This window comes from Pelodiscus sinensis, chromosome 13 (genome assembly GCF_052426305.1).
Source record: "Pelodiscus sinensis isolate ZL-2025 chromosome 13, ASM5242630v1, whole genome shotgun sequence".
Taxonomy (NCBI): domain Eukaryota; kingdom Metazoa; phylum Chordata; order Testudines; family Trionychidae; genus Pelodiscus; species Pelodiscus sinensis.
The window spans coordinates 27,082,233-27,108,940 of record NC_143064.1 but is presented as its reverse complement, the minus strand read 5'-3'; the positions used below and the strand labels follow the sequence as shown (position 1 = coordinate 27,108,940).

The 26,708-nt window shown below is 46.2% G+C and overlaps 1 protein-coding gene across 1 annotated transcript in view; it reads right to left on the bottom strand.

The window, feature by feature from the left end:
• Positions 1–21,443: 21,443 nt before the first annotated feature.
• HEPH (hephaestin) overlaps positions 21,444–26,708 on the bottom strand; it is a 35,669-nt gene continuing 30,404 nt past the window's right edge. The window contains exon 20 of the mRNA XM_006136134.5: positions 21,444–24,049. Within this exon, the coding sequence (XP_006136196.3) occupies positions 23,811–24,049 (239 nt within the window). The 3' untranslated portion in view covers positions 21,444–23,810. The remainder of the gene's footprint in view (positions 24,050–26,708) is intronic.

Genomic DNA, 26,708 nt, shown 5'->3' with positions numbered 1-26,708 from the left:
GCTTTTTTGGTCACCCTTATATTCCTCTTTGCACGAGGAATAAGGGAGCTTCCAAAAGAATGTTTTTTCTGACATTTGGTCCAGTCTAGACAGGCCAAATGTTGGAAAAACCTCTTCCTGCAGAAGAATTGGAAAAAAAGCAGCAGTATAAGGGTTGGGGATAGCAAGTGATGGAGAGAAGGAGAATAGAGAGGGCGGGGCTTTAAGGAAGGGGAGGGGCAGTAGATCTTGGCTTGTTCTGTCATTTAAAAAGTGATCTTGGGTGTAAAAAGGTTGGAGACCACTGCTGTAGATGAACTTCTACTAGGACCACTTGTTACTTATTCAGTGTGATTTATTCCGGTCTTGAGGATGGGGAAGACATTATTCTTGTCACCTGATCTCCATCATTATTGACTATTGTTGCACTGATGCGGTAACAGATGATGAGCCCTCTGGGGCAGCTGATGAATGAAGCATTGCAATCGGTTTTATCAGAGCTTTCATATGGCACATCACAGGGGAAATCAGGCACCTCATCTCTGGCACCAGCATCCAACTTCTCAAAAGGTTCCTTACAAAACAATGACAAAAATTGGACTTTTTCCCATTTGCTGTTTAAAATTCCAGATTTAACCCCATCATGTGACTCTGGTTTGATCTGAGAGAGAGAGACACTTTTGTTACCCACAAAGAAGTTATTCTCTAATTGGCATTAACATGAGTGCCGCAGATGGTACTGTTTAAACAGCCATTCTTGCACTACAGAATGTATCTTGACAAGCAGAGATTGCTCACTCTCCCAGCTTTGCTTCATGGAAACTAGAGATGAAAATGCCTCCAGGCCCATGGGGGGACTTCCTCTCTGGATTGTAAAGTTCAACTCCAGCACTATTATCCTTTCTATTAGGGTACGTCTAAACTACATGGCTCCGTTGACGGAGCCATGTAGATTTGTTTGTTCCGCAAAGGAAAATGAAGCCGCGATTTAAATAATCACGGCTTCATTTAAATTTACATGGCTGCCGCGCTGAGCCGACGAACAGCTGATCAGCTGTTTGTCGGCTCAGCGCATTAGTCTGGACGCTCCCCTGCCGACATGAAAGCCCTTTATCGACCTCCCCGGTAAACCTCATCCTACGAGGCATAACGGGGAGGTCGATAAAGAGCTTTCAGGTCGGCGCGGGAGCGTCCAGACTAGCGTGCTGAGCCGACAAACAGCTGATCAGCTGTTTGTCGGCTCAGCGTGGCAGCCATGTAAATTTAAATGAAGCCGCGATTATTTCAATCACGGCTTCATTTCTCTTTGCTGATCAGCCTAATCTACATGGCTCCATCGATGGAGCCATGTAGTTTAGACACACCCTTACATTCTACAGTGCTTTGTCCACTTTAGTTTAACTGATTTGGACATAAGAGTTTCCATTACTTCCTATGAGACCCTTCCACAATCTAATAGTTCACTGGAAAGTTTTTGCTGTGTAAAATTGCCTTTGCTGAGTTTCAGGCTATTCATTTCTCTTGATTATTATACCCTTTGGAGCTAAATAATTTCTCCCCTTCAACTATTCTATACAAATTCTTCATATTAATCCAACTTGATCTTTTTCCATAAATCAGCCCATCTGGCTCCTTCAAAATTTGTGCTGCTGCTCTCTCTGAATTCCTCTCAGTTTGTCTTTCCGGTTGGTGCTATTTTGGCTAGCACTTCAAGACAAGAAAATGAAGAGAATTGAAAAGGAGGAGAAGGAAGAAACACATTTAAAATTCAAGTCTATAATAGGAGGGAGGGAGATTGTGACCGTTGATTGGGGCAGGAGATGAGACTGCTTGATCAGGGCAAACTATCTTTACACCTGATGGTTATTCTAATAATTAGCATCATGAAGCCAGCAGCAAAACAGCTTCTGCAACACCTTACTGGTTACCCAGAAGCCCAAACCACAACTTCCTTAAAGCAATCCAGCTCTGCGCTCCCACCCAGACAAATACGATTACTGAAAATCTTGTTCATAGTATAAAAAGTTCAGTCAGTCCCTAGGGCTCGGAAACATTACCCTCCAGTTCAATAAATGTTTCAGATCTTACCTAAATACATGCTTACAGCTAATTCTTAGTAACTAAACTAAGAATTATTTTTAAAAGGTGAGAGTTTTGTGGTTTAAAAAATGTGTATACACTAGGAATGCCATCAGACAACCATTTAAACGGTTAAACAATAAGCCTGGGCTTATCACAGGGGTGGACAGTAATTTTTGCAGGGGGGCCACATCATGAATTTTGATAGTGGTCACAGCCCAGCTCCACCCCCCAGAAAAGGTGGAGCCTCTGGCAGAAGTGGGGAAGGGGAGGGCATCAGGAAGAAGGGGTGGTTCTTTCTAGGCATTGCCCTTGGCAGGGGGAAGAGATTTTGCAAACACCCCTGCCCCCAGGTCTTGATTGGCCCAAGAGCGGGAGAGGAACAGGGTGGGCCATGGGCCAGATCAAATCACTTGGCAAGCTGGATTTAGCCTGCAGGCTGGATCTTGCTCATCTCAGCTTATTGGTTTCCGTTAAGGGTTATATGTAGGCTCCCACCTCACTGCCAGGGAGCCAGCTATCTCCCCGTGCTGTGGGCTCTGTATCAGAGCCTGCAGCGTGGGGCAGCAGATGGCTCCCTGAGAGTGGGGTAGGAGTTGGCATTAAAAGCCAACTTAAAAGATGGCTCCTGGGGAGCTGGCTGCCACCCCTGTGCTGCTGCCTCTGATACAGGTGTGCTCCGGACTCTGGTGGAGGGGGAATAGAAGAGATAGGGCCTCGGGTAAAGTGGGAAGGGCTGGGGGGCTGATCTCCCCCCAGGGTGCCTTTACCTGCCACCATGTGTATACACACAGATATGAATAAAGTTCTTAAGTCTGTTTCATAATAGTGATGCTGAGTTGCAAAAAGTTCTTTCCCGAATCAGTTAATCTTTAGAGAGGATTTAGTCAAATTCTTCCCTGAGAACAAGCAGCGTAATCCAAACTGGAGCTGGAGACTTCATTCTTGTGATTCAAGCTTCCTCCTGACCAAGTTTAATCACATCTGACGTGACTGGATCTAGTCCAAGAGCTCTTTTATAAATCTCTGGCAGGCTGCTATCAATTCTTGACAGCATGGTAACAAAACAGGCATTCAGATTACAAAGGCATTCAATTTTGGCACAGACAATTTAAACTGAAGACAAAGTAAATAATATTATTTCTGGCAATTTCTTACATCTTTGATCTTAAAGTTAACTGAACCATTTGCAAACATAACATAACAATGTAATTAAGACACAAAATGGAATAAGCATTTATAAGCTAGCTGGGTGCATGGTTAACAAGATATAGGTAAGCACACAAATACAATTAGTATTTACCTCTAATTCTCTAACACATGTTCACATTTCAAAGCTGTAGTTTATCTAACATGGGTTGATTAGTTATGTATAAAGAATGGCCATAATCGGTGTTCCCTGTAAGCTGAGTGTTTAGGTGTGAGACTCAAATGATACTCAGCTGATTAGCAGAACACCCACAGCAGGAAACATGTGTTTCTATTGGTGATGGACATCTGCACATGCCTTGCCGCACATAAAAAGAATTATTTTCCCCATGGATGGAAAAATTAGAGGGAACATTGGTCATAAAAACGTAAGTCCTAATTACTATTTATATGCTTTTCTAATATGTCCTTAAAGGTTGAATTTGTGTCATTTAGTTCATTGGTTACTTAATCCTTTGCAGCCTAGTGTCACAAGTGCAGTGAAAACAGGGAAAGGGGTAGCTCCAGACATGTTTCAACTCCCTAAAGACCAGAATATTGCTGAGCCCTGGTCTACAGTAGGGAGGTATTTCAAAATAACCCCCCTTATTTTGAAATAATAAGCGGAGCATCCACACTACCACGCCTGTTACTTCAAAAATAACGGGCTGAATATTTCAAAATCTGTACTCCTGCTTTCCTCAGGGAGTAAGACTTATTTCAAAACTGTTATTCTGAAATAGCCTTAGTGTGGACCAACCAGTGCCGCTAATTCGAAATAATTGGTCTCCTGAGGCCTCTCATAGCTGCACTTCTGACTGCTCTGGCCACACCTGCCATCTCTACTGCTCCCCTTCTCCTACAGAACTTAAAACTCCAGGCTGCAGGAGAAGGGCTCGTGCATATGACCAGCTTTGCCAGCCCCATGCCACACAGCAGGATCTGAGGGAGCCATGACAGTCCCAGTGCTCCCTCAGAACCTCCCCTAGCTGCAAACACTCCTGCTGCTCCCTCAAGCTGCCACTGGCCAAGGACACAGGAGAGCTTTGGCCTGGACTGGTGCAGAGACCATGGACCTCATTAAGATCTGGGGGGAGGAAATCAATCTCTAGGATCTCTACACCAGGGAAAGGAATGTGGACATGTACAGCTGGATTGCTGCCAGCCTTGCCAACAAAGGCCACAACCAGACCCTCGACCGGGTCTGCATGAAGGTTGTTAGTAGGAATTTATTGCTGTTAAGAAATGCACTGAAACAAAATGGAGACTGAATCTAAAAGGACAATCCAAAATGGAGTTGTGGTGCATGATGGGACTTTAAAATGGGACCCAACAGACTGTGAGGACTTTTGCCGCCAAAAGCACCCTCTGCACACGGCACGTGTCCATGCACACCACACCAGTTATCTGCACTCAGCACCACGTGTTTGCACACAGCACCATGCCCTGCTTTGCACTCAAAGACCATTGGAGTTTCCCGCCTTAGATTCCATAAAACCTAGAAGTCTGAGGAGATCTGGTCGGCAGTTTCTCGCTACCCCTGGAGAAGGAGGTGTCACAGAGGAGACTGTGGTGAAGGCCCAGTCTAACCTGCCTGGTTCTACTCCTGCCGCTCTCAGGGTGCTTCGGCCCACACTGTGGTGAAAGCCCAGTATCGTGAGCCCTAGCTACCTGACTTCCGACCCTACACCATCGGGACCGTATAGAGCCTCCGGCATCAGCTGTGGTGAAGGCCCTCCTGGTGTTTAACATCGCTCTTCGGTTACATCTCACAAACCGTGCATCTGTCAGCCGTGCAAGCAGAGGCTAACTTCATCAAGCGTCTCTACTTCATCAAGGACACCTCAGTGCTCCTCCCCTGACAGCTACCTCAGCTAAAGGGTTGCAGGTCCAGAACATCAGCTGCCTCTGACAGACTGAGTATAACATCAATTATATCATTCCTGTCCTCTTTTATTTTCAGAGGGTGAGGGGTTGGTTATTGATTTAGTGTTGTGTTTATTACCTGTTGTATTCAATACAGTTTTGCATTTTTCAAACAGAAGATCAGAGTCTGTGTTTATTAACATCTGAGAGATCCGCTGGTGATAGATACAGTGGGTTCCAGGCCGGATCTCCTTCTGGGACAAAGGCATTTACTACCTAGTCAGCAGGCCCCAGTCTAAATTGGTTTACTAGTGTGCCTTTGCTGGTAACAAGGTGAAGGAGCTCCGGCAGGCCTACCACAAGGCCAGGGAGCAGAGTGAATGCTCCGAGGCAGCACCACACACATGCTGCTACTTTGAGCAGCTGGATGCCATCCTGGGAGGGGGGCCCATTGTCCTCCCATGTTGTCTTGGAGTTCATCCAGGACACACACAGTGTCAGCCTCTACAAGGGAGGGTTGTGGACAAAGAGGAGAAGGAGGAGGAGGACAGCCAGGCAACCATGCCCACCAGCCAGGACCTGCTCCTCACCCTGGAGCGTTCACCCCCACTCCGTCCCGGATGTCTCCCAGGCTTCAGGTGATCCAAGGGGAGGCACTTCAGGCAAGTTGTATAACTTTCCCTATATACACGTGGGGGCAGGTGATGGTCTGCGAGGGGATGTACATTCTTCTCAGCCCACAAAGCCGGAGGGACCACGCACAACCTGTTCACATGGAGAGCCCAGACAAAGTACTTAGCCCCATAATCCTCTCACAGAGCAGCTCCTCAGTCCTTCTCACAAGGTTCCTGGAGAGATCTGCCTTACTATGGCCTCCGTATTGGGACACCTTCCCATGACAAGCCACCACTATGGAGTCTGGGTTCAAGGAACCACATAACAGTGCTGCACACAGCACAGGCTCATGAGGAGGAGACTGATCCTGTGCATGGGAACCTGCCAGGGAGAGGGGAAGGAGGGGAACCCAGTAGCACTCTCTCTGGCAAGTGGCCTCTGCTGTGCACAAACACCTCCACCAATGCTCTTCCCTTCCACCCCCCACTCTCCCACCCTCTTTCAGTGGGCAGGGATAGAAGTTCTCTCTCTGCAAGACACCACCAGTGCTGGACCCAGCGTGTGCAGGACACAGTAGAAAGCCAACCTGACCTGTCCTCCCCTCCTGCCCGCAGGCTCCTGGCCTGGCCAGCACCTTCCCATGCCTGCTTGTCCCCGGGGCTGTGGGTATGGTGATGCTCCCCTGAGACATCTGTGCCCCTTCTGGAAAGTGCCCACTGTCTAGGCAATAGATGGCCTTGCTTTTGAAGCACAACACCATCATCTGCACCGAGACCCTCGCTGTCGGCTCAGAGATTAGGGCTGGGCTTCATATACAGTGACTGCCCTTGTAACTTTTCTTCACAGCTGGACCAGCTACAAGCCTGGTACATTCCCCACCTCCCATGGCATCTGCATGACTGCAGGATCCACAGGTGGAAGAGAACCCGCGAGGACCTGATGTGGGAAGAGAAGGCCTGCCTGCTGGGGCCTTGAGGAGGAGCACCAGGAGTGGGCCGCTGACCAGGAGCAGTGGAAGGCCATCCGGGACCAACTAGCATGCCAGCATGAGGCCATGTTCTCCTCCCTCACATCAGTGATGGAGCACATGGGCTTGTACATAGAGTGAGCCACCAGCCACCTCCCCGTCCTTGCATGGCTTCCCCTGCTAGCCTCTCCAGAGGTCACCAGCACTCCAGAACATGAGGTGGTGGGACCTTTTGGGCAGCTGAAGCCTCCCAAACAACCAGAGGCAGGTGCCAGTCCCAGCCCCATCCCTGAGCCCCTCTCCCCCCTTCTCTCACCTCCCTCATTACAGGTTCCTTCCCCAGTCCCTCCCCAGTTGTATATCCCTTCCCCCAATAAACAGTCCTGTTTTTTTCACAGAAAAAGTTCTTTTTATTTGCTCAGCAGGGGAGGTGGGAAGGGAGGGCAGGAGAAGGAAGGGATGGGGAAGGAAAGGCACACAGGAGGAATGCAGGGACATGGGGGAGAGTCTCACAGCTGGCCTTATATGAAAGCCTCAAGGCCTCTCTGATGAGCACTGCCCCTTGATGTGCTCTCCAAATGGCACTGGTGTCCAGCTGTTCATATGCCCTAGCCAGCCATTCAGCCTCTGTCCCACACTCTGAGAGAAAAGTCTCCCCCTTGCTCTTGCAAAGGTTGTGGAGCACACAGCAGGCCACCACCACAAAGGGGATGTTGCATTTGCTCAGGTCCAGATCGGTGAGGAGACTCCAGAACCTCTCTTTTAAACAGTTGAACACACTCCACTACCAGGCAGCACCTACTCAACCTTGTGTTGAAGTACTCCTTGGTGGGGTCTAGGTTGCCCATGTAGGGTTTCATGAGCCAGGGGAGCAAGGGGAAGGCTGCATCACCCAGGATCACTATGGGCATGTCCACCTGCCTGACTCTGATGATGTGGTTGGGTTAAAAAAGTGCCGGTGTGCATCTTTTGGAACAGGCATGAGTCCAGAAGATGGAGGCATTATGCGCCTTCCCTTACCATCTGACACTGATGTCGGTGAAATGTCACTTGTGAGCAACATCATGGAGAAGTGCCCCTTTCTGTTTATGTAGTCTGACGCACGGTGGTTGGGGGCCAGGCGGGGGGTATGCGTGCCATGTATGCCCTCCCTTTCCACAGCTGGGGAAGCACATGGCAGCAAAGCCATCCATAAAGGTGTCCACATTACCCAGAATGATGACCCAATGTAGCAGCACGTGGTTGATGGCCTTGGTTACTTGCAGGAGCCTGGCCCCAATTGTGTATTTCTCTGTGCTGAACTGGTTCCTGATGGTGCAGTAGCTGTCTGGTATGGCGAGGTGACACACTTCTGCCCATAAGCCTGGCACTGCTTTGCAGCAGCTCCGGCTCCATGTTATGAGTGCTGTGGCATCCACAAGGGAAACCAGAGCACACTGAATTCCTTTTGTGTCCTGGGGCAAGGGAGGCAGTAGAGAAATGGCGTGTGAGATGTGGCCATAGAGAGGAGCCCCTGAAAGCAAATGTTGCAGCTTGCCTAACCAAGCAGCCACAGAAAGTGTCTGCTGTCCCGATACCCTCTCCAGAGTGCTTCTGGGGGCTGTAAGTCCAAGGCAGGTTCCAATCAGTGTGGACGTGCTACTTCGAAGTAATTGACTAATTTTGATGCTTTCTGTAACGGGGACACGCTTTTTTGATTTTGTTATTTTATGAATTATTATTTCATATTTAATTATTTTGAAATAATTTCCTAGTGTAGATGTGCTCTTACATAACAGAGGAGTAAAAGAAGCCATCAGCTCCAGAAATAGAACCCAATCGCTGGGTGGCAAGGAGTCTGCATTCTCTCCCACTCATTTTTCCTGTGCAATAGTTTCCTGTGCAATAGTTTAAAGTGTTGTTTAGAGAACACCAAAAACGTGCTCTTGGTGCTGTCAAGAGTAAATGAAGATATGGCATGGTCCCACTGCCAAAGAGTTTGCAGCCCCATTTTAGACAAAATGTGAAGTAGAAGGTAGAGTGGAGGATGGATAGGGCGATTTTAGAGCTAAAGTTAGTTTTGTATTAGTCTGTTTCAGCAAAAACAGCAAGGAGTCTGGTAGCACTTTAAAGACACATTTTTAGGGCATACAGTGTTCATGAGATGCAACTCACTTCCTCACAAAAACTTATGCCATAATAAAATTGTTAGTCTTCAAAATGCCACCGCACTCCTTGTTGCTTTTGCTAAAGTTACAGTGTTACTTAATTCTGCCATGGACACGTCTTGATGGTTCAGAAAAATCCATCCGTTCTTTTTGGAAAATCAGGTGACTTGCTTCTTATCAGAGACTTGACAGAAGTGAGGTTGGAGGAGAGATTGGAATGAGGAGAAGGTGTCAACAGAGGCTGCGATCTTTTTGAGGAAGAGGAAATGCAAATGAAGCGCTCATTAGCAACTTCTCATGTTTCATTTGTATATCCTCTTCTGATCCTTTTTGCAGAAGAGGTTTTTGCACAAGAAACTGCAAACCTCATCTTTTGAGACATAAGGGTTCTTCAGCAAAAGGGGTTTTTTGCGCAAAAAGCTCTTCCGCAATAAGGATTGGAAGCGGATATGGAAATGAAGCACGAGAAGTTGCTAATGAGCTCTTCATTTGCATTTCCTCTTCTGCAAAAAGATCGCAGTCTAGATGTACTGCTAGTGAGCTGTGCTCAGGAAGCCCCTTTACACCTACCAAGACAGTACAGAAAGAGGCACAAGGATAGAATTGTTTCTATGGAGATTTTGATACGTGCAGACAATGTCCCATCACCCTGTTATAGGTGATAACATTAAACAGGAAGAATATGTGTCTCTTTACAGTGAAACCTGCGGGAATCTGTCAGAAAAAAACTCACTGTGTAGATTTTTCTCTGTCTTGCTGGCATGGGAAGGAGAGGGATGTGATGTGAAAAAATAGAAGAATCTGTTTTTTTACTCAGTAAAGTACTTTGGCCTTCTTTACTGCACCTTTTATTTGAGGACTTTGGTTTACTATTAGTAGCATAACTACATTTCCAGTATTGCAACGCTTGATTTCATCTAGGGCACAGTAGCCTCCTCTGAGGTTTAATTGCCCCTTTTAATGCTTGAGTCATTATTTGTTTCATTACTGGCTGGAGAGTAAGAAGTTTTGCTTTGATAGCAGAGCTGACTGTGAAAATGCTCCCAGTGTTAAAATAATCTAGTTAGGGCTAAATCTTGTAGTACCTAGATAGCCCTGGAGGGCCCTGACACAGTGGTGCAAAAGAGGAAGGGTGGTATTATGGTTAAAGCAGTGGAACCTAAGAGATCTAGGTTCAATTTCTGGCTCTATCTCAGTTTCCCTTGTGACTTGGGGCAAGTCATGTGATCGCTGTGCCTCCGTTTGCCCATTAATAACTAGTCTGTTTAGTCTGTGAGGACTTCAGGGACAGGATACTCTTACTATTTGTAAAGTCCACTCTAGGGTTGATCGGGGCTCTGTAAAACAAATAATAGTCATAATGACAGCATGGTAGAGTACAGTATAGGAAGCTCTTGCAGGGAGCTGGAACTGCCTTGATGCTACAGAGTGCTGTGTGATAGAGGATTCCTCTCTGCATCCAGGAGAGTTAGGGGCAGCACAGCAGGAGGAAGCAGGAAGCCCTGTGACTGTTTTGACCAGATGTTACACATGTGTGAATAAACTTTTAAGTGTGTACTGTTGAACATCTGGGGCAAACTGAAGAGTAAATGACAATAAAAGAAGATCAATCTTGGCTCTATGCAAAGAATAAACACACAGAAAAAAATGCTTCCTGCACAATATGCTCATTGCTGTCTCTCTATTGTGACTACTCAGATGAGTACTCTCAAGGATGTTTCCCACTCTGGCTCTCCAAGTGCAGAAAGTGGGGGGTTGCAGAAGACCTTAAAATACCTTGCCACTAAAGGCTTCTGCTTAAAAACTCCCCAAGGTCACAGATTCCCTGGCCTTGGATTAGTTTTGCTGCCACCATCCAAATGAAAAATCCCCTTCGACAGCTCAGGAGGGTGCATTTAGGAATTTCTTCCTGTGGAGTACCCCCAAGCTCTTTAACTCTCCCTCTAGAAAGAGCTTGAAAAAATTGTAATTTTTCTTAATAGTTGGTCTTGCAGTTTTAGGCACATGCACACAGACCCTCCGGCCTTTTATGACACAGATGACACAGGAATCAGATCATGGTCTTAAAAAGGTGATTTTTATTAACAAAACAAGAAAACATACTTGGTGAAACATCACTTGTTTGGTAGGTGCTACAAAGCAACAACAACAAAAAAGAAAGGATTAAAAACCAGGGAATTGCTTCCCTGGGATTCAGTTTGGAAAGTTACAGTGTAAAGGGGCAGTTACATATGGTCAATAAAGTTCAACAAATCCAAAAATAAAGAAAATAACCTCATTGTGTCTGACTAAACATTCCCTGTTCTACTCACATCTCTGTTGTTCCTAGATTTAATCCTTCCCTAGGCACAGATGTTGCTGGCTTCTCCATGTGCAGGTTCCTGGCTTAATTCATGTTCCACAGGCTCTCCTCTGGTTATACAAATACTGGCACAGGAAAGTCACTCTTTCAATTCAAAAGCTCACATTCTGTTTCCACTGGCTCTCCTGGCTTCCTGCCAATTCACTTCCTGTTTCCCTAGCTTTCCTGGAGACTCTGTAGAACTCACTGTCTATAGTTTTAACCCTTACAGGCAATTTAGTTACCTTTTTCTGGACATTACAGACATTTAGTTATTACCCCTCCCATTCAACACAAGGATCTCTAAATATTGCACTGGTTCCAATTAAGTATAATCCAATTAGCTCCTTTTAAACATATTATATTTACTTTCAAGTGAGTCTAGAGACCGTAAGTTGGATGGGTCACATAGTTCTTGCTTTTAGCCGCATTCTATACCATTTTTTAGATGGTAAGAAAAAAATACATGTTAAATCTGTATCATTTGTTCAATCATCTCCCTTTACTTGGCAAAGGACAACTTCCCAAAAATAGCAGAGTTTGGATTCAGCCAGAATTCAGAAATATACATTACCAATGGACTTATCAAGATGGTTGATGACTTCTCTTTTGTGTATTGCACCTTTATCTAGAGAGGAGGCCCTCCTCTCTTTTGCACTATGTGCTCAGTTGCAACCTGTTATGCACAGGAAATGCCCACTGTGCTCTATCTTGTGGAGTATTTTTGTCTCCTATTGTTTTGTTTAGGTGTGAATTGTGGATAGGGGCTGAGCAGACTGCTCTCAAGGGTGCATGTTTCAATCATGATCTTTCTTCAGCATGGGAAGGCTGCATGGGGTTCTTTCACAGACCACCATTGCTGATCTTTTTGCTGCGAGGGAAAGAAGTGCTACCGAGCTGCACAGAGTATGGCTGTGGTGCAGCTGGGAATAAGCCCGCCAGTCAGCACAGATAGACTCACACTAGTGTCAGCCGACGGTCAGGGCAGAGTGTGTGTGTGTTTTACACCCGAGTCTTCAACTGCTGGGCTGCAAGGTCCCATTGCAGCGGACAGCCTGGGGAGGCTGACGGGCACCCCGGGAAGTTTAACGTCCGTGTCTTTGACCGCTAGGACCGGGGTGCCTTCGTGGTGGGCAGCCAACAGGCTGACAGATGCCCCAAAGTTTACAGAGAGAGCTTATTTCATCTCAGATTTTGACTGCCAGAATATATGATCCCTTCGCAGCAGGCAGCCTAGGGAAGACTGAGAGATGCCCCATGGATCTGTCCTCTGGAAGCGACACGATCCAAATGCCCAAGCTCTCCCTATACCTGTCCCTTATGACCGGCTGGAGTTCTTTTAAATTGTGCTTGGTTCTGTTACAGCAACTGAAGGAGTCAGGTTAAAACTTAACCAGTTACAAGTTTATTAAAAAGTCTTATAAAGCATGTGGTTACAATGGCTATTGTTCTACTTCTTAACTGCTAGCAAATATAGATCTTAAAATGGTTACAAAGGAAAAAGGAGGATAGAAAATAATGGTACCAAGTGACAGCTTAATCTTTAAAGAGCTCTAACACTATGTATATACTTAAACAAAGGACACATACAGGTACAATTTTTATCCCCTGCTGTGCCTTTCGACTGCAGCGGGTCAGGCCAGGGTCGGTCCCTCAATTGCTTGGAAAGACGAATATGAGGTGGAACCTCGGGAGGTCAAACACCTAACCTGGCCAGCAGGTAGATGGCAGATCGACGCTCAGAGTGAGTGTGCTGCTGGACCCATCTTTATACCTCTAGGGGCCCGTATCCTCTTTCTTATCTAAGATGCTGAATTGTACTGGTCCATTTTTGTGGCGCCAGTTCTTACAAGGGAGTTTCAAATAATTTACACTTGTAAGAGAAAGAGAACTAAATTAGGAGTTCTGGACATTCTTTGCTGGGCGGGAGATTCCTCCCCCCCCGGACAAGTGTGTGATCGTATCAATATGGGTTTCAGTCAAGGGCACTCCTCGGCAGCCTCTTGGTCAGCGATTAGTTCGACCACCCTCTTATTTCTGCTTACATTTGTCCAGGGTCACTGGGTGAGCTAGCATATCTGGGCCTCCTGTTCAAGGCTTTCAAAGACTACACTGTTTTTACTGCTTTGTGTGCCCTGTATGCTTCCAGGCAAGCAAAGATGGATGTTACAGGGGGGGTTCATGTCTGGCTACAACTAGTCTGGCTTGAATTAGCATGCTAAAAATAGCAAGTAAGGATGTTGTGGCTCATGCTCTCAGGCACACCTCACTCCCCTGGGTCTAAGCTCCGATGGCTAATCTGAGTCTCCACTGGAGTTGCAATGAGCATGCTGCTCTTTTTAATACACGCTAGTTCAAGCCCAATAGTGTGAGTCTGTCTGCCTGGGCTGGGAGCCCCAACTGTAGCAGAGACATAATCTCCTTCCCTTGGCTCTGGGGCTAAACAAGCTGATTTCATGCTTGCAGCTGCAGCTGCAATTCCATTCAACTCTCACTTATGCAATGATCACTGTGGAAGTTAATGGAACATCAATGGAAGTTATATGCTGCTGATCATCTACCATCCTCTGTTACTCAGCACCTGTGGCTCCTTACCTAGATTTGATTTTTCCTTCTGGTGGAAATGAATGCAGAATCTGGCCTTCTCTGACTTAGCAAGTAAAGTGGATGATGTGAGGTTTTTTTTTTTTTTTTAAGGATACACACTACATAATAGATTTGCTTGTCCACAAAGGAAAATAGCAGCCAAACTGATCTGAGACATGCGGTAATGGGGAATAACTGAACCCTGGGGGAGGAGCTATTTCAAAATAGCAGCAGTGGAGCGTCCACACTACTGCTATTCCGAAATAGCTATTTTGGAATAGGCATTATTCTTCATGGAATGAGGCTTGCAGAAGTCCAAATATTTTTATTTATTTGAATTTATTTTATTTATTTGAATTTATTTTGAAATAACGGCATTGATCTGAGACATGTGGAAATGGTGAATAACTGAACCTGAACACCAAAAATGGTCATTTCTAATAGAAGCTGATCTGTCAGCTGTACAGTCTTGCTGTTCTTGCATCATCCCAATCACCACGAATGTTGCTGGACCAGAGAATCCCAAATTTGGGAGGTTTAACCTGTTCTATCTGGCTGTGCATTTAAGCCACTAACTTCTCTTCCATTACCAGTGCCCTGAGCACTCAGACCACAAGTGGCTCCTATTGTCACTCCCATCAACCTGGCAGTGAAATTGCTTCCAGAGGGGACCCCATTGACTGCACATGTTTAAATGGCGGGGAATGGGGGGTTGGGAAGGGAATCCTTTCTGATGAGCCAGTGTCAAGAGGCAGAAACACCAAAATAGATTGAATGCCAGGTTCTTTTTTATTCAGAGCAATAATTATCAATACAATGGGTCAGCTCATGTGAAATCCCTGCTGTTCTCTAACTCTGCTTTGGTGGTGATCTTATTTCTGATGATGTTAAAGCACTCTATATACATTAAGGATTTAGGCAGGTAGGTACCTTTGTATCCCCATCACACATACACATGTCAAGGGATACATTGTCTAAAGGTATTTGCGGGAGCAATTTGTTTAGGTGGAACAGAGACTACAATGGTACATAGTGCTGCAAGGGGAGATATGGGCGGGGGTGGGACTCCTTATCCTCCCTCACTTCTCTGCGCACCCACATGGGCCAGACTCAGTCTAACCCTTAATGCTCGCCCAGCACTTTGAAAAACAAAAATAGCTATATGAATTCAGCAGTCATCTCTTTAACTCTCTATGGGTATGTCTACACTACAGTGTTAATTCGAGTTTTCTTAATTCGAAATGGTTAATTCGTATTAAGCTAATTCGAATTAACGCATCTACACACAAAATGCAGCTCGAATTAGCATTTTGCTAATTCAAAATACTGCATCCACACTGACTGGACACAGAATCGGATTTAAGGCCAGCCAGAACCAGGTCAGGCAGGGCATCATGTCAGGAGTGTGGCTGCTACCTGAGGCTATCTGACGCCTGTGCTTAAAGGCACACCTCCCGCTGCCCCCTGGGCAGCCAGTTCTCAGGTGTCCCTGCTTGTTTGCCTGCCTCGATGAGGGACAGGAAAGCATTTGTGTCTCTGCGTGCTCTAGTTGCCCTCACTTGGGACACCACAGCACTCTGCAACATGCAGCCAGACCTGCTCCTGGGCACTCTGGTGCTTCTCGTGGACATGTTGCTGCGAGCCTGGCTGCACTTTCTGCAGGCTGCCATCCGGGAGGTCCATTGGGGGGCTGTCAGTATCCTGGAGGCCCTGCAGGAGAGCTTCCATCCTGAGGAGCACTAAGAGCCTCCCTGGTGTGCCCCACTGGGGGCTTGTGCCTCACTCCTGCCTCATGTCCTTCCATTTATCCCTCCCTAACCTCCCTTCCTGATGTCAAATAAAAACACATTTCTTGCCAAAAACAAACTCTTTATTGACCAAAACTGGGGTGGGAATGAGGGTGGGAGAGGGGAGGGAGAAACCTGGGAGGAGGGAGCTGGAAGGGAGAGGAAAGGGGAGGAAGGAGGAGGAGAAGGTCAGGGTTGGGTTGCCAGACCAACTTGATTTTCATGCAAACCTGCTCCTGGGTTCGCATGTGGCCTTTGGTGGCCAGGCTGGCAGCTTTCCTGCCATAGACGGCTGCATTCTTCTGTCTAGTGAAGAGATCATGGAAGTTGGGGGCATCCCCCCCAAACCTGAGTACGGTCCACCCTGATCTCTGCCCTGCACCAGGAAGGTGCCCGCCTTCTCCGGGCCCTGGCAGGCTCCTGGGAGCTGGCAGACTGCTCCTGGGGCACAGTGGAGGGCTGGCTGCCAGTGGCTTGGTGGCTCATGTTTTGGGGCCACTGGGTTGGGGCAGTGACTGCTGGCTCTGGGCAGGCAGGCATGGAGCTGGCATAGGCACTGTAGCCAGAGTCTGCCCCTTTAAGGGCTCCGGGGCTGGGGGGAGAAAGAAGAGTTTTCCTGGTTTGGCCCAGAGTGGCCACTAGGGGAAACTGGGAAGGCTGGAGGCCAGCAAATTCGGACTAACCGTCTACACAGCACTTATTCCAAATTAGCTGATTTGACTTTGGCGTTACTCCTCGTAGAATGAGGTTTACCAAATTCGAATTAAACGACTTTAATTCGAAATATCAATTTGCTTGTGTAGATGCTATGGAAGTTAATTCAGAATAACGGCTGTTATTCTGAATTAACTTTGCAGTGTAGACATACCCTATGGCAGCAAGGATTGAGCATGGAGTATGTGTTGGCACTCAGAGTAGTTTTGTCCCTGGATAATAATGTTCATCCTTCAAAGGAACCCTGTGAGCTGATTTACTGCAATGAGAAACTTGCAAAACTAAATACAGATATTTGTCACATTCTCCTTTTGTTTACACTTGGGCTACGTCTAAACTACAAGTTTTCTTGGCAAAAATCATGCAAATGAGAGACATAGCAGTAGTGTGGATGGCTCCATTGCTACTATTTTGAAATAGCTCCTCCCCAGAGCCTTCAAAGTAATTACTCCCCAGTGCTTCCTGAGGCTACATTGAGGTAGCTTGTCCAATTAGGGAAGCCTGCCTCAGACTAATTTTGAGGCTTCCCTGTAGTGTAGACATGCTGTTTCGAAATAAACTATTTTGGAGTATTTTAGTTTATTTTGAAATAAGGATGCAGTGTAGACGTACCCTTATTGTTGAGTTGTTTATGAAGGTTTGATGTATTATTTCTATATAGTCCTTCTGTACTGCCCCATCTCCTGTAGCTTATAACTGTATAGCAACAAAATTGCCCAGAAGCATCTGTGACCAGTTAGCAATAGCACAAACCAGGCAACAGCACCACTTTGTGTAATTTATTTCTATATTTATGAGCCTCCGCTGAGTTCCTTTGAATGCAGTTTCTTTGTTAGTGCTGAGAGGTGAGTGAAAAGCTAGAAGGATTTATTCAGACTGAGAATAACGTGTCAATAATAATCTAGGTGATAACAAATTAGGTAGACTAAAGAAAAGGGCTAATTTATGAATCAGTTCTCATCAATCCACAGGCCATGCTATGACGACAGCCTTTACATAGTTTTTCTGCAAGTGTACTCCTCTTCAAAAAGAGCTGGGGTTCCTCCATGGCTCCTTTAGAAAGTCCAAATGAGCTGGGCCCAGCTTGAGAGTTGCTTTTTTGTAAGCCATGCAACCAGCAGATTTTGCAGCCACACTGGGTAGCCTTTTCTGTTTATTAGTGGTCACTTGGAATCAGAGACTGCATTGGCAGCAGATAGTGTAGGCATCCAAAAGCAAAGCCTAAATGTGCATCTCTCACCTAACTTGTCAGCTTCTTGCAGGGTGAGGGAAGCCTTTCTGCCCCCTGGCCTGGTTGGCAGGCAGCAAACCACCCCTGGCCTTGCTGAACTCTCCTGGATGCAACTACCCCTCTCCGGGGGCAGCAGGCTTCTGATCCCACTCCCCAAACACCTTCACTTAGTCCTTTGTTTCAAGTTCCACTCCCTTTGCATGTCTACTGTCCCCTACCTGTTCTCCCCATCATGCTCATGGAGGGGAGGGGTTGTGGTCAGACTTGTCATTGCCCATCCATTTGCAGCAGTCCATCTGGTCTCCTTGGCCAACAGTAATTCAAAATGAAAGGCCCAATTGCTGGTTTCCATTTTATCGCCAAGATACTTTAGTTCACATGCTGTTAGTTCTTGACAGTCCGTTCATACCAACCCAGAGATGTGTGTGACCTTTACCCAGTCAATCCCACTTATCCCCCTGTCTCTGAAAATAAATTAACTTCTTAATATGGTTTGGTTTGTGAAACAAAAGTGAGTGGGGAAACTGAGTCACCCATACATCTCATAAAAATTCTACAGAAATTACTTACTTTTGTAAAAGGGGGTAAGTCTTAGTCTCCATTTGAGTTGGAGATTTACACTTCAAACTCCCAATAGACTATGATCCTTCACATCCTCTTGGTTTTCCTATCCATTGCAAATCCTTTCCCCAGGCAAATTACAACTATTAATGCACCTCTAGAGTTACTGTCAGCAGCTATTGTGATGTGCCTCAGCAGCAACAACCACTGCACACAACACTACATATCAAACACATGCAACACAAATTCCCTTCACTGGCAGAAGAGGCCATTTCCTTGATATGTTTATACCATGCCTTATGTTATTGGGCATTAGTATTTGTTTTAAAAAAAGAAATCAAGGCAAAGCATAATGTATGTCACTGTTAAATAGCACAAAAACAAAACAGACTTTGTGGCTGAGTATATGTTCAATTTGCACCATTCAAAGCCATTAAGAACAATATAAAATAAATCAGTTAATAGGAGCAAAGACTGGTTAATAAGAGGGAAAGCAGATGTCAGCCTACTTGGAGAAATGCGATGTTTGATTATGAACATTAGGAAGTCATTTGACAGAGCACTAATAAAGTTTAAAGAGAGAGCTTTTCATTTCTCAGCTAATATTAAGAGCTGCTGCTTAAACAGTTTAATTTTCTTTGCCTAGTATGGCCCTGTTCCAGGAAAGCACTTGCAGAAATCAGTAACCTATGCCACTAATTTCTTTTTATGTTTGGAGACTAAAATGCTGGTATATGCCAAAAAATATTTAATGAGCCAGTGGCAAATCCTCCTCTCACTAGCACTGAAATGAGTAGAGCTACTTTGGGGGTTTTACTAGGCTACATCTACACTACGAGATTTCTCGGCAAAAGATATTCTAAAGAGGGACTTATTTGCATGAGTTGCGATCTCGTTTGCATATTTTCTGCTGATCTGTTTTTGCACTAGAGTTTTTGTGCAAAAACAAGCAGTGTGGACTTTTCTTTTTATGCAAAAAAAAACGTTTTTCACAAGGACCTTATGCCCCAAAAAAGGATGTATACTGACCTCACAGAAAGAAGGGGTTTTGGGGCAAAAAGAAAACATCCACATTGCTTGTTTTTGCGCAAAATAGATCAGCAGAAAATATGCAAATAAGATCGCAACTCATGCAAATGAGTCCCTCATTTGTATGATTTTTGCCGAGAAAATTCGTAGTGTAGACGTAGCCCCAGTGTAAACAAAAGGAGAACGTGACAAATAGCTGTACTTAGTTTTGTAAGTTTTGTAAGTTTCTCATTGCGGTAAATCAACTCACAGGGTTCCTCTGAAGGATGAACATTGTTATCCAGGCACACAACATTGCTTTGAGTGCCAACACCCACTCCATGCTCAATACTTGCTGCCATATAGAGTTAATGAGATGACTGCTGAATTCATATAGCTATTTCTGTTTTTCAAAGTGCTGGGCGAGCATTAAGGGTTAGGCTGAGTCTGACCCACGTGAGTGTGCAGAGAAGTGAGGGAAGATAAAGAGTTGTTCCCCCCCCCCCGCCCATATCTCCCTGTGCACTGTGTACCATTGTAGTCTCTTTAGACAATGTATCCCATAACATGTGTACGTGTGATGGGAATACAAAGGTACCTACCTGCCTAAATCCTTAATGTATGTAGAGTGCTTTAACATCATCAGAGATAAAATCACCATCAAAGCAGAGTTAGGGTATGTCTATACTGCATTCCTCTTTCAAGAGAGGAATGCAAATGTAACCGAGAGAAATTGCAAATGAAGCACGGATTTGAATTTCCCGTGCTTCATTTGCATAATCGCGTCTAGCTGCTATTTCAAAATACCCTATTTCAAAAAAAAACCATCGTGTAGACGCAGTTATTTCAAGAAAAAAACCCTTCTTTCGAAATAACCCTTACTCCTTATAAAATGAGGTTTAAGAGTTATTTCAAAATAAGGGTTGTTTTTTCAAAATAACCGCATCTACAGAGCGTTTTTAATCTTGAAATAGGGTATTTCAGAAAAGTGGCCAGACACAATTATGCAAATGAAGACCAGGAAATTCAAATCCACTCTCCATTTGCAATTTCACTTGGCTGCATTTGCATTCCTCTCTCAAAAGAGGAATGCAGTGTAGCCATACCCTAGAGAACAGCAGGGATTTCACATGTGCTAACCCATTTTATTGATAATTATTGCTCTGAATAAAACAGAACTTGATCGAAAGAACCTGGCATTCGATCTGTTTCACTGTTTCTGCCTCTTGACACTGGCTCATCAGAAAGGATTCCCTTCCCAACCCCCTGCCATTTAAACATGTGTAGTCAATGGGGTCCCCTCTGGAAGCAATTTCACTGCCAGGTTATGGAAGTGACAATAGGAGCCACTTGGGGTCTGAGCGATCAGGGTATTGGTAATGGAAGAGAGGTTAGTAGCTTAAATGCACAGCCAGATAGTACAGGTTGAACCTCCCAAATCTGGAACTCTCTGGTCCAGCAACATCTGTGGTGTGGCAGGGCCACGGATGCTGCTGGATCAAAGACCCCAGAGGAGGCAGGAGCAATGCAGGGACTGGGGAGCTCTGGCTGGGCCAAGCAGCATCTGGGGAGCCCCTGCCCTGGCCGGGGAACCCTGGCGTCAGCAGGGACAGGCATTAGCAGGGACAGACAGCAGCCGGGGAGCTCCTGCCCCAGCCAGGGAACCCCCAGCATTAACATAGCCAGGTGACCAGGGAGTCCTGGCCCCAACTAGGGAACCTCTGACTGCAGGAGTCCTGGCAACCCCCCAGTGGCACAGGGTTGGGGTGAGTGGGGCGGGTGGAGACAGGTGGCTGGAAGCCCCAGCAGCAGCAGGGTCAGCCGTGGAGTGAGGTGGGCGATCTGGCTGGGGAATTCCCAGCATCAGCAGTGCCCGCGGCACTAAGTGACCCCAACCAAGAACCCTGGGAAACACCCTGCAGTAGTGGGGCCGGCAGTGGCAAAGCAGTCCCCGTTGGGAACCCCGGGAGATCCTGGGGCAGTGGGCAGGCAGCAGGGGGGGGAGCCGTGCTGGGCCAGTGTTAGGGGGACCAGTGACAGGGCAGGGAGCCCCAAGGAAGGGAGCCCAGGAGCAGGGCAGCCAGCAGGGGACCACTGGCTTCTGCTGGTCGGGCACACTCCCTGGTCCAGGACAGCTCAGGTCCCGAGGGTGCTGGACCAGGGAGGTCAACCTGTACACAATTGCAGTTTGTGACCACTGTCTCTAAGCAGAGAGGCTGAAAGTGCTGTGAGACTCACCCGAACAGCAGCCCCTCTGGTCAGACCTGAGGCACACAGGTGGATGGCCACGTGGGGGAAATTTGCTGGGCTAGTGCCCATGTTGTATTTCTCCTGTGTCAGAACAGAGGACGCGAATCTCCCAGGCTGTCAACCTAATGCTTTATTACCCACCCTTCAACACACAGAAACCACACAGTTGTGCTAACAGCAGTATGTCCAGTAGAAAATAACTCTGTGCGTATTCAGTGACCTAGATGGCCCTTTTCATCTCTTAATACCTTTGACTCCATGTAGTTGATAAGTGAGATGTACTGGAGGTAAAGTAAAGTAAGCGCCGCCCACTTTACTTGCAATTGCCACTCTCTGCTATGGGAGTTTCCTTAATCTTAAGACCCACAAGCAGTTTCAAACCTCATTATCCATAAGGAGGGTGAAGGATAAACTTGCAAACTCTGGTGGCACTTTAGCATGTGAAAACCTGTCTCTCTCTTCATGGTGTTCATGCTTCATTTGTGCTTCAATCCAATTGTATGGCACAGGATGAGATCTAGGATCCATGTCTTTGTCTGACAACCCAACTGGGCTCAAACATAAACCTCACCTCAAGGATGCTCCTTCAGTTTCTCCAAGGAGCATACTGATCTTTCCCAAGGCTGGCTCACAGCAATAACTCTAACAGTCAAAAACGCAGGGGTAACTTACATAAAATGTATTTTGATATGGAGATTGAAAAGCGAGAGACCTGAAAATAAATCACAAAACTTTGTAGCGGATCAGCTCCAGACTCTATTAGGAGTTACACAAACAGTTAAATATTGCACCTTTATTTACATGGACAGATTAACAGAGTTTTAATGCATGGAACTGTCAAAGCATTCTGCAGCAGGATGCAGCCCCTGACTTGCCTAGATCCATCCCCCCAAGCTCAGGGGACTCCAACATTGGGGAGCCTGTGCTGGCACTCCAGCCCCCCACCACCACTGTCCCCCCACAGGGCTGAACACACATCTACTACGCTGGGCCCCCCTAGGCTCTGATATGGGAGGAGAATGTGGGGGAGTGTCTTTCTCCTTCTCAGATGGGGGCCACATGAGTGAGGATTTTTGTTTTGTTTGGTGTTTTTTTTAACTTATCACTTGTGTGTGTCCCCGACTGATTTTTCTGAGGGTCAGTGGCCCCCGACCCAAAAAGGGTTCCCCACCTCTGTTCTAGATGGATCCCCTTAGACATTGTGACACAGTCACTGTTGTATTCCTCCAGCTACAGATTGAACCTCTCTGGTCCAGGGCTCTCTGGTCCAGCAACATCCATGGTCCAGCAGAACCATGGATGTTGCAGGACCAGAGAGCCCCAGCTGCTGAGGTTGCCAATGACTGGAAGTGGAGCTGGTCTGGCAATTGGAAGCACACAAAGCCAGTGGCTTGAGGGCCACAGAGCACTGGTGGCAGACCAGAACCTGTGGGCAGGAAGCCTGGCCAGCAGCTGGTGATGGCGGAGCCCTGGCAGCTGGAGGTGGTAAAGCCCCAGCGGCTGGAGGCAATGGAGCCCCGGTGGCCAAAGCAGGGCCAACCGCCAGGGTATGAAGCCCCATCAGCCAAAGAAGGGCAAGCAACCACAGCACTGCCAGCCAGACCCTGGGCAATGAAGCCCCAGTAAGCAGGCCAGGGGCAGCCCACCAGCTGGAGCCAGAAGCCAGGAGGGAAGCCTCAGAGAGCCTGGAGGCCTGATCTCTCCTGGTCCAGCAAACTCCTTTGTTGGGACTTCTCAGGTCTGGAGGTGCTGGATGAGGGAGGTCCAACATGTCCTCATAAAAAGCACAGAAATCAGATCTAAGTCAAGTGCTTTCTCCTGTGTATTCTCATCTTTATCCACAATAAAAGTAATATAATATATGGAGATATACCTATCTCATAGAGCTGGAAGGGACCTTGAGAGGGCATCGAATCCAGTCCCCTGCCCTCACAGCAGGACCAAGTACCATCCCTGATAGATTTTCTCCAGATCCCTAAATGCCCCCACCAAAGATTGAACTCACAATCCTGGGTTTAGCGGGCCAATGCTCAAACCACTGAAATATCCCAACAATCTCCAATGATTATTTTTTTCCTTAGATTACTTGGGTTCCGTGTAGAGTCATGGCTCATAGTTATTTGGAGAGACAATGTCCAACCCAACTTTGGCAGCTGAACAAAGATAGAACTCAGCTGGAGAGCTCTCATCTCCTCCTTCTCTCCGTCATTAGAAAGAGATGACCCAGCCAAATGAAGTTGCTTCAGTGGAGAGAACTTGCTGTGAGAAAACTCTTCTCTTCCTTTGAGAAAAGAAAGACCCTTCGAGATCCTTTTCACTCCCGCTGCTTCTCTTCAGCTAGCTGAAAGGGTCCTGAGGAATCTTGTGGGAGGAATTTTTATTGACAAAGCACTGAGGTGTCTGTGGGGGGAAGTGAGCTCCAGGGCCCCTTGCTTATCTTTATGAAGTGGGTTGTGCTCCGTGCTTGTGGGTAAAAGGCCTGATATAGTTCCTAAATGACTTGATTTTTTTTAGACATGAGTTTGAATCCATCATCCAGTATGGACCTCCTGTTGCGTCTTAACTTCTTTTGCCTCTCGAGGTGGATGATCTTACCCAGCAGGAAGCTGGCAACGATGAACAGCACAATCCCTGTAACAGCCAGGATGATGACTGTGGTCTCCACTTGCTCCTGAGCCATCTTTGCGCCAAACACAATGACCGTATGGGACTCATCCTCAGGAGAGGTCTCTGAGAGCACAAAAGGAGAAGGTGACCGCTGAGGAGTGGAAATGAGGTGATTTAAGGAATCATGAAGAGAGGGGAATGGAGGAGAAGGAGAGATTTATATGTACATGGGAAGGGCCTATCAATTGTTGCTCAATACCATGGGTCCCACACCCTTCAAGTTGTAAGGAATTTGCAGAGTAAACAACAATTTGCCCTTCTGTAACCTGATCCATTCAAGGGTCTCAATGTACTTCACAAACATTCACTCATTAAAACTCACTCTCTCCTATCAGAAAGTATCACATATCTCTCCTACAAATAAGGAAATTGAGGCACAGAAAGGCAAAGTGACTTGCCCGAATCACATAAGTCAGAATCAGAGATGAGAGGGATGCCTTGATCACTGTGCAATAAGCTTTAGAAAACACTTCACAGCTATGGCTGCTGCCAGCTCATGAGTCCCATCTCTAATTCTGATATCACTGCGGTACACAAAGCTCCTCCTGCATCTTTTTTGCTGCTGTACCAAGTCATTGGTCCCTGGGAGCGAAATGACCATGGTAAACCATTACAAATCTTACACTTCCTAATATTGCTGTTGCAGATTTTGTTTTGCAAGGATGTGGAAAGTTTTTGAGAAGGAAGACTTGCTTGGCTATTTGTGTGAAGAACAACTTGTAGGTGAGGGCTTTTGGTGAACAGGTAGCTGCTTGAGACTGGTATAAACTTCACTGCTTACTCCTAAAATTCCTGACAGATTTTTTATTTCTCTTCCTCTTAGTGCTTATTTTGAGAAAGGAAAATATTCTTTGTAAATTGATAGTTCTGACATGATGGCAGAGACTAGAAGGAGGAGTTGGAGATATCGGGCCAGATCCACAGCTGGCCTAAATTACTTCTGCTGATCTGGCTCATAAGGGTGTAGTCATTCAAAGGCAATACAAAAAGGGAGATGGAGAGCAGCCAAGAGTCAATTTTCAATGTGCCATTCTAAAAGATGCTCATCCACAAGATGATTCTGAACCTTTAAATATTTCTTTTCCCCTACTAGCTCTCTTGACTCACTTCTGCAATCATTGACTCAAGCAATTAATTTCCCTGAGATAATGTTAAAAATGGATGGATGTTTAAGCTCCTCTTTGGAAGGAATGGACAAAAATATACATACTGTACACATCTAATGGAGAAATAAAGCTAGTGTTTGATGCTAACAGTGTCCCTTAGTTAGAGGGCTCTGATGGCCAGTTATTCAATGATGATAACACCTTACTCCATAAGAAGAGTGAGACTTTTTTACAAATGTGTCTGCGACAGCAGATGAGTTCAGATGACTGGGCAAGGGCAGTTATCCTTATCTCAGTTTCTCATTTTATTTTATCCTGGTCCAAAGCTTGAAATCCCTATGCAATATTGTGGGAGATTCTTCTATTCTTTGCTCAGTGGGTTGGCCTCAGAGGCAAATTTATCTAGCGTGCAACCTTGCTGAAGGCAGTTCTATGCTACATATGACTTTGGTGAGGCCAAACAAGGTCAAAAGAAGGTGAGGAGAGATGGTTGATCTCTATAAATACATCAGAGGAATAAATACCAGGGACAGGGATCAGTGTGGACATAAGAATAAATGGATAGAAACCAGCCATCAACATGTTTAGGTTTGAAATTAGATGGTTTCTCTCTGACCATCAGAAGAGTGAACATTTTTCCATGGGGAATAGAGGGAGCAAAAAATCTAACTGGCTGCAAGCCTGAGGTTGATAAATTCGTGTTTATGGAGGGGATGGTTTGATGGGAGTGCTGAATGGTGTGCATGCTGATTAGGAATTGTTAGCAGCAAATATCCACAACAGCTGGTGATGGGACACTAAAGGGGACGGCGCTGAGTTACTATGGGGATGGCTATTAAGTTACCACAGAGTCTACCCAGTAGATAAAGTAAGAAGTTCTAAATGTACCAGAAGCAGGAAAAACACCCTTTTAAGAAACAAAGAAATCTCTCAAGCTTTCTTAATACATTAGCATTGAGAAGCAAAAAGGATACAAATCCTTTTTTGCAGGTCACCTTTACCTGCTAGATTGTGTCTTAACTAAGCACAGACATTCTGAGGATAGAGAGAATAGGGAGGAAGGACAATTCTACTGATGAAGACTATGAAGCAGGCAGACTGCGGCTCCCCCCCCCCCCCCCACACACACACCATTCACATTGCTAATGGTCGTACTCCACACTTACACAGCTCCCCCATACTTAGGGCCCTACTAAATTCACAGTCATAGAAAACGTGTCACGGATGGTGAAATTTGATCTTTTGTGTGTTTTTACCCTCTTCCAAACTGATGTCATAGGAGAGACCAGTGTTTATCAAATTGGGGGTCCTGACCAAAAAGGGAGTTTCTGGGAGTCACAAGGTTATTTTAGTGGGTCATATTGCCACCCTTACTTTTGTGTTGCTTTCAGAGCTGCACGGTGGCTGTTGGCCAGATGCCCAGCTCTGAAGGCGACATCCCACTAGCAGCAGGACAGAAATAAGTGTGTATGACAAATACCATACCGTGCCGTGCTTACTGCTGCCTTCAGAGCTGGGCAGCAGGTGAGGGGTGGCTGCTGACTGAGGGTCCAGCTCTGCAGGCGGCAGCGCAGAAGAAAGGGTAGCAACACCATACATGCTATTCTTACTTCTGT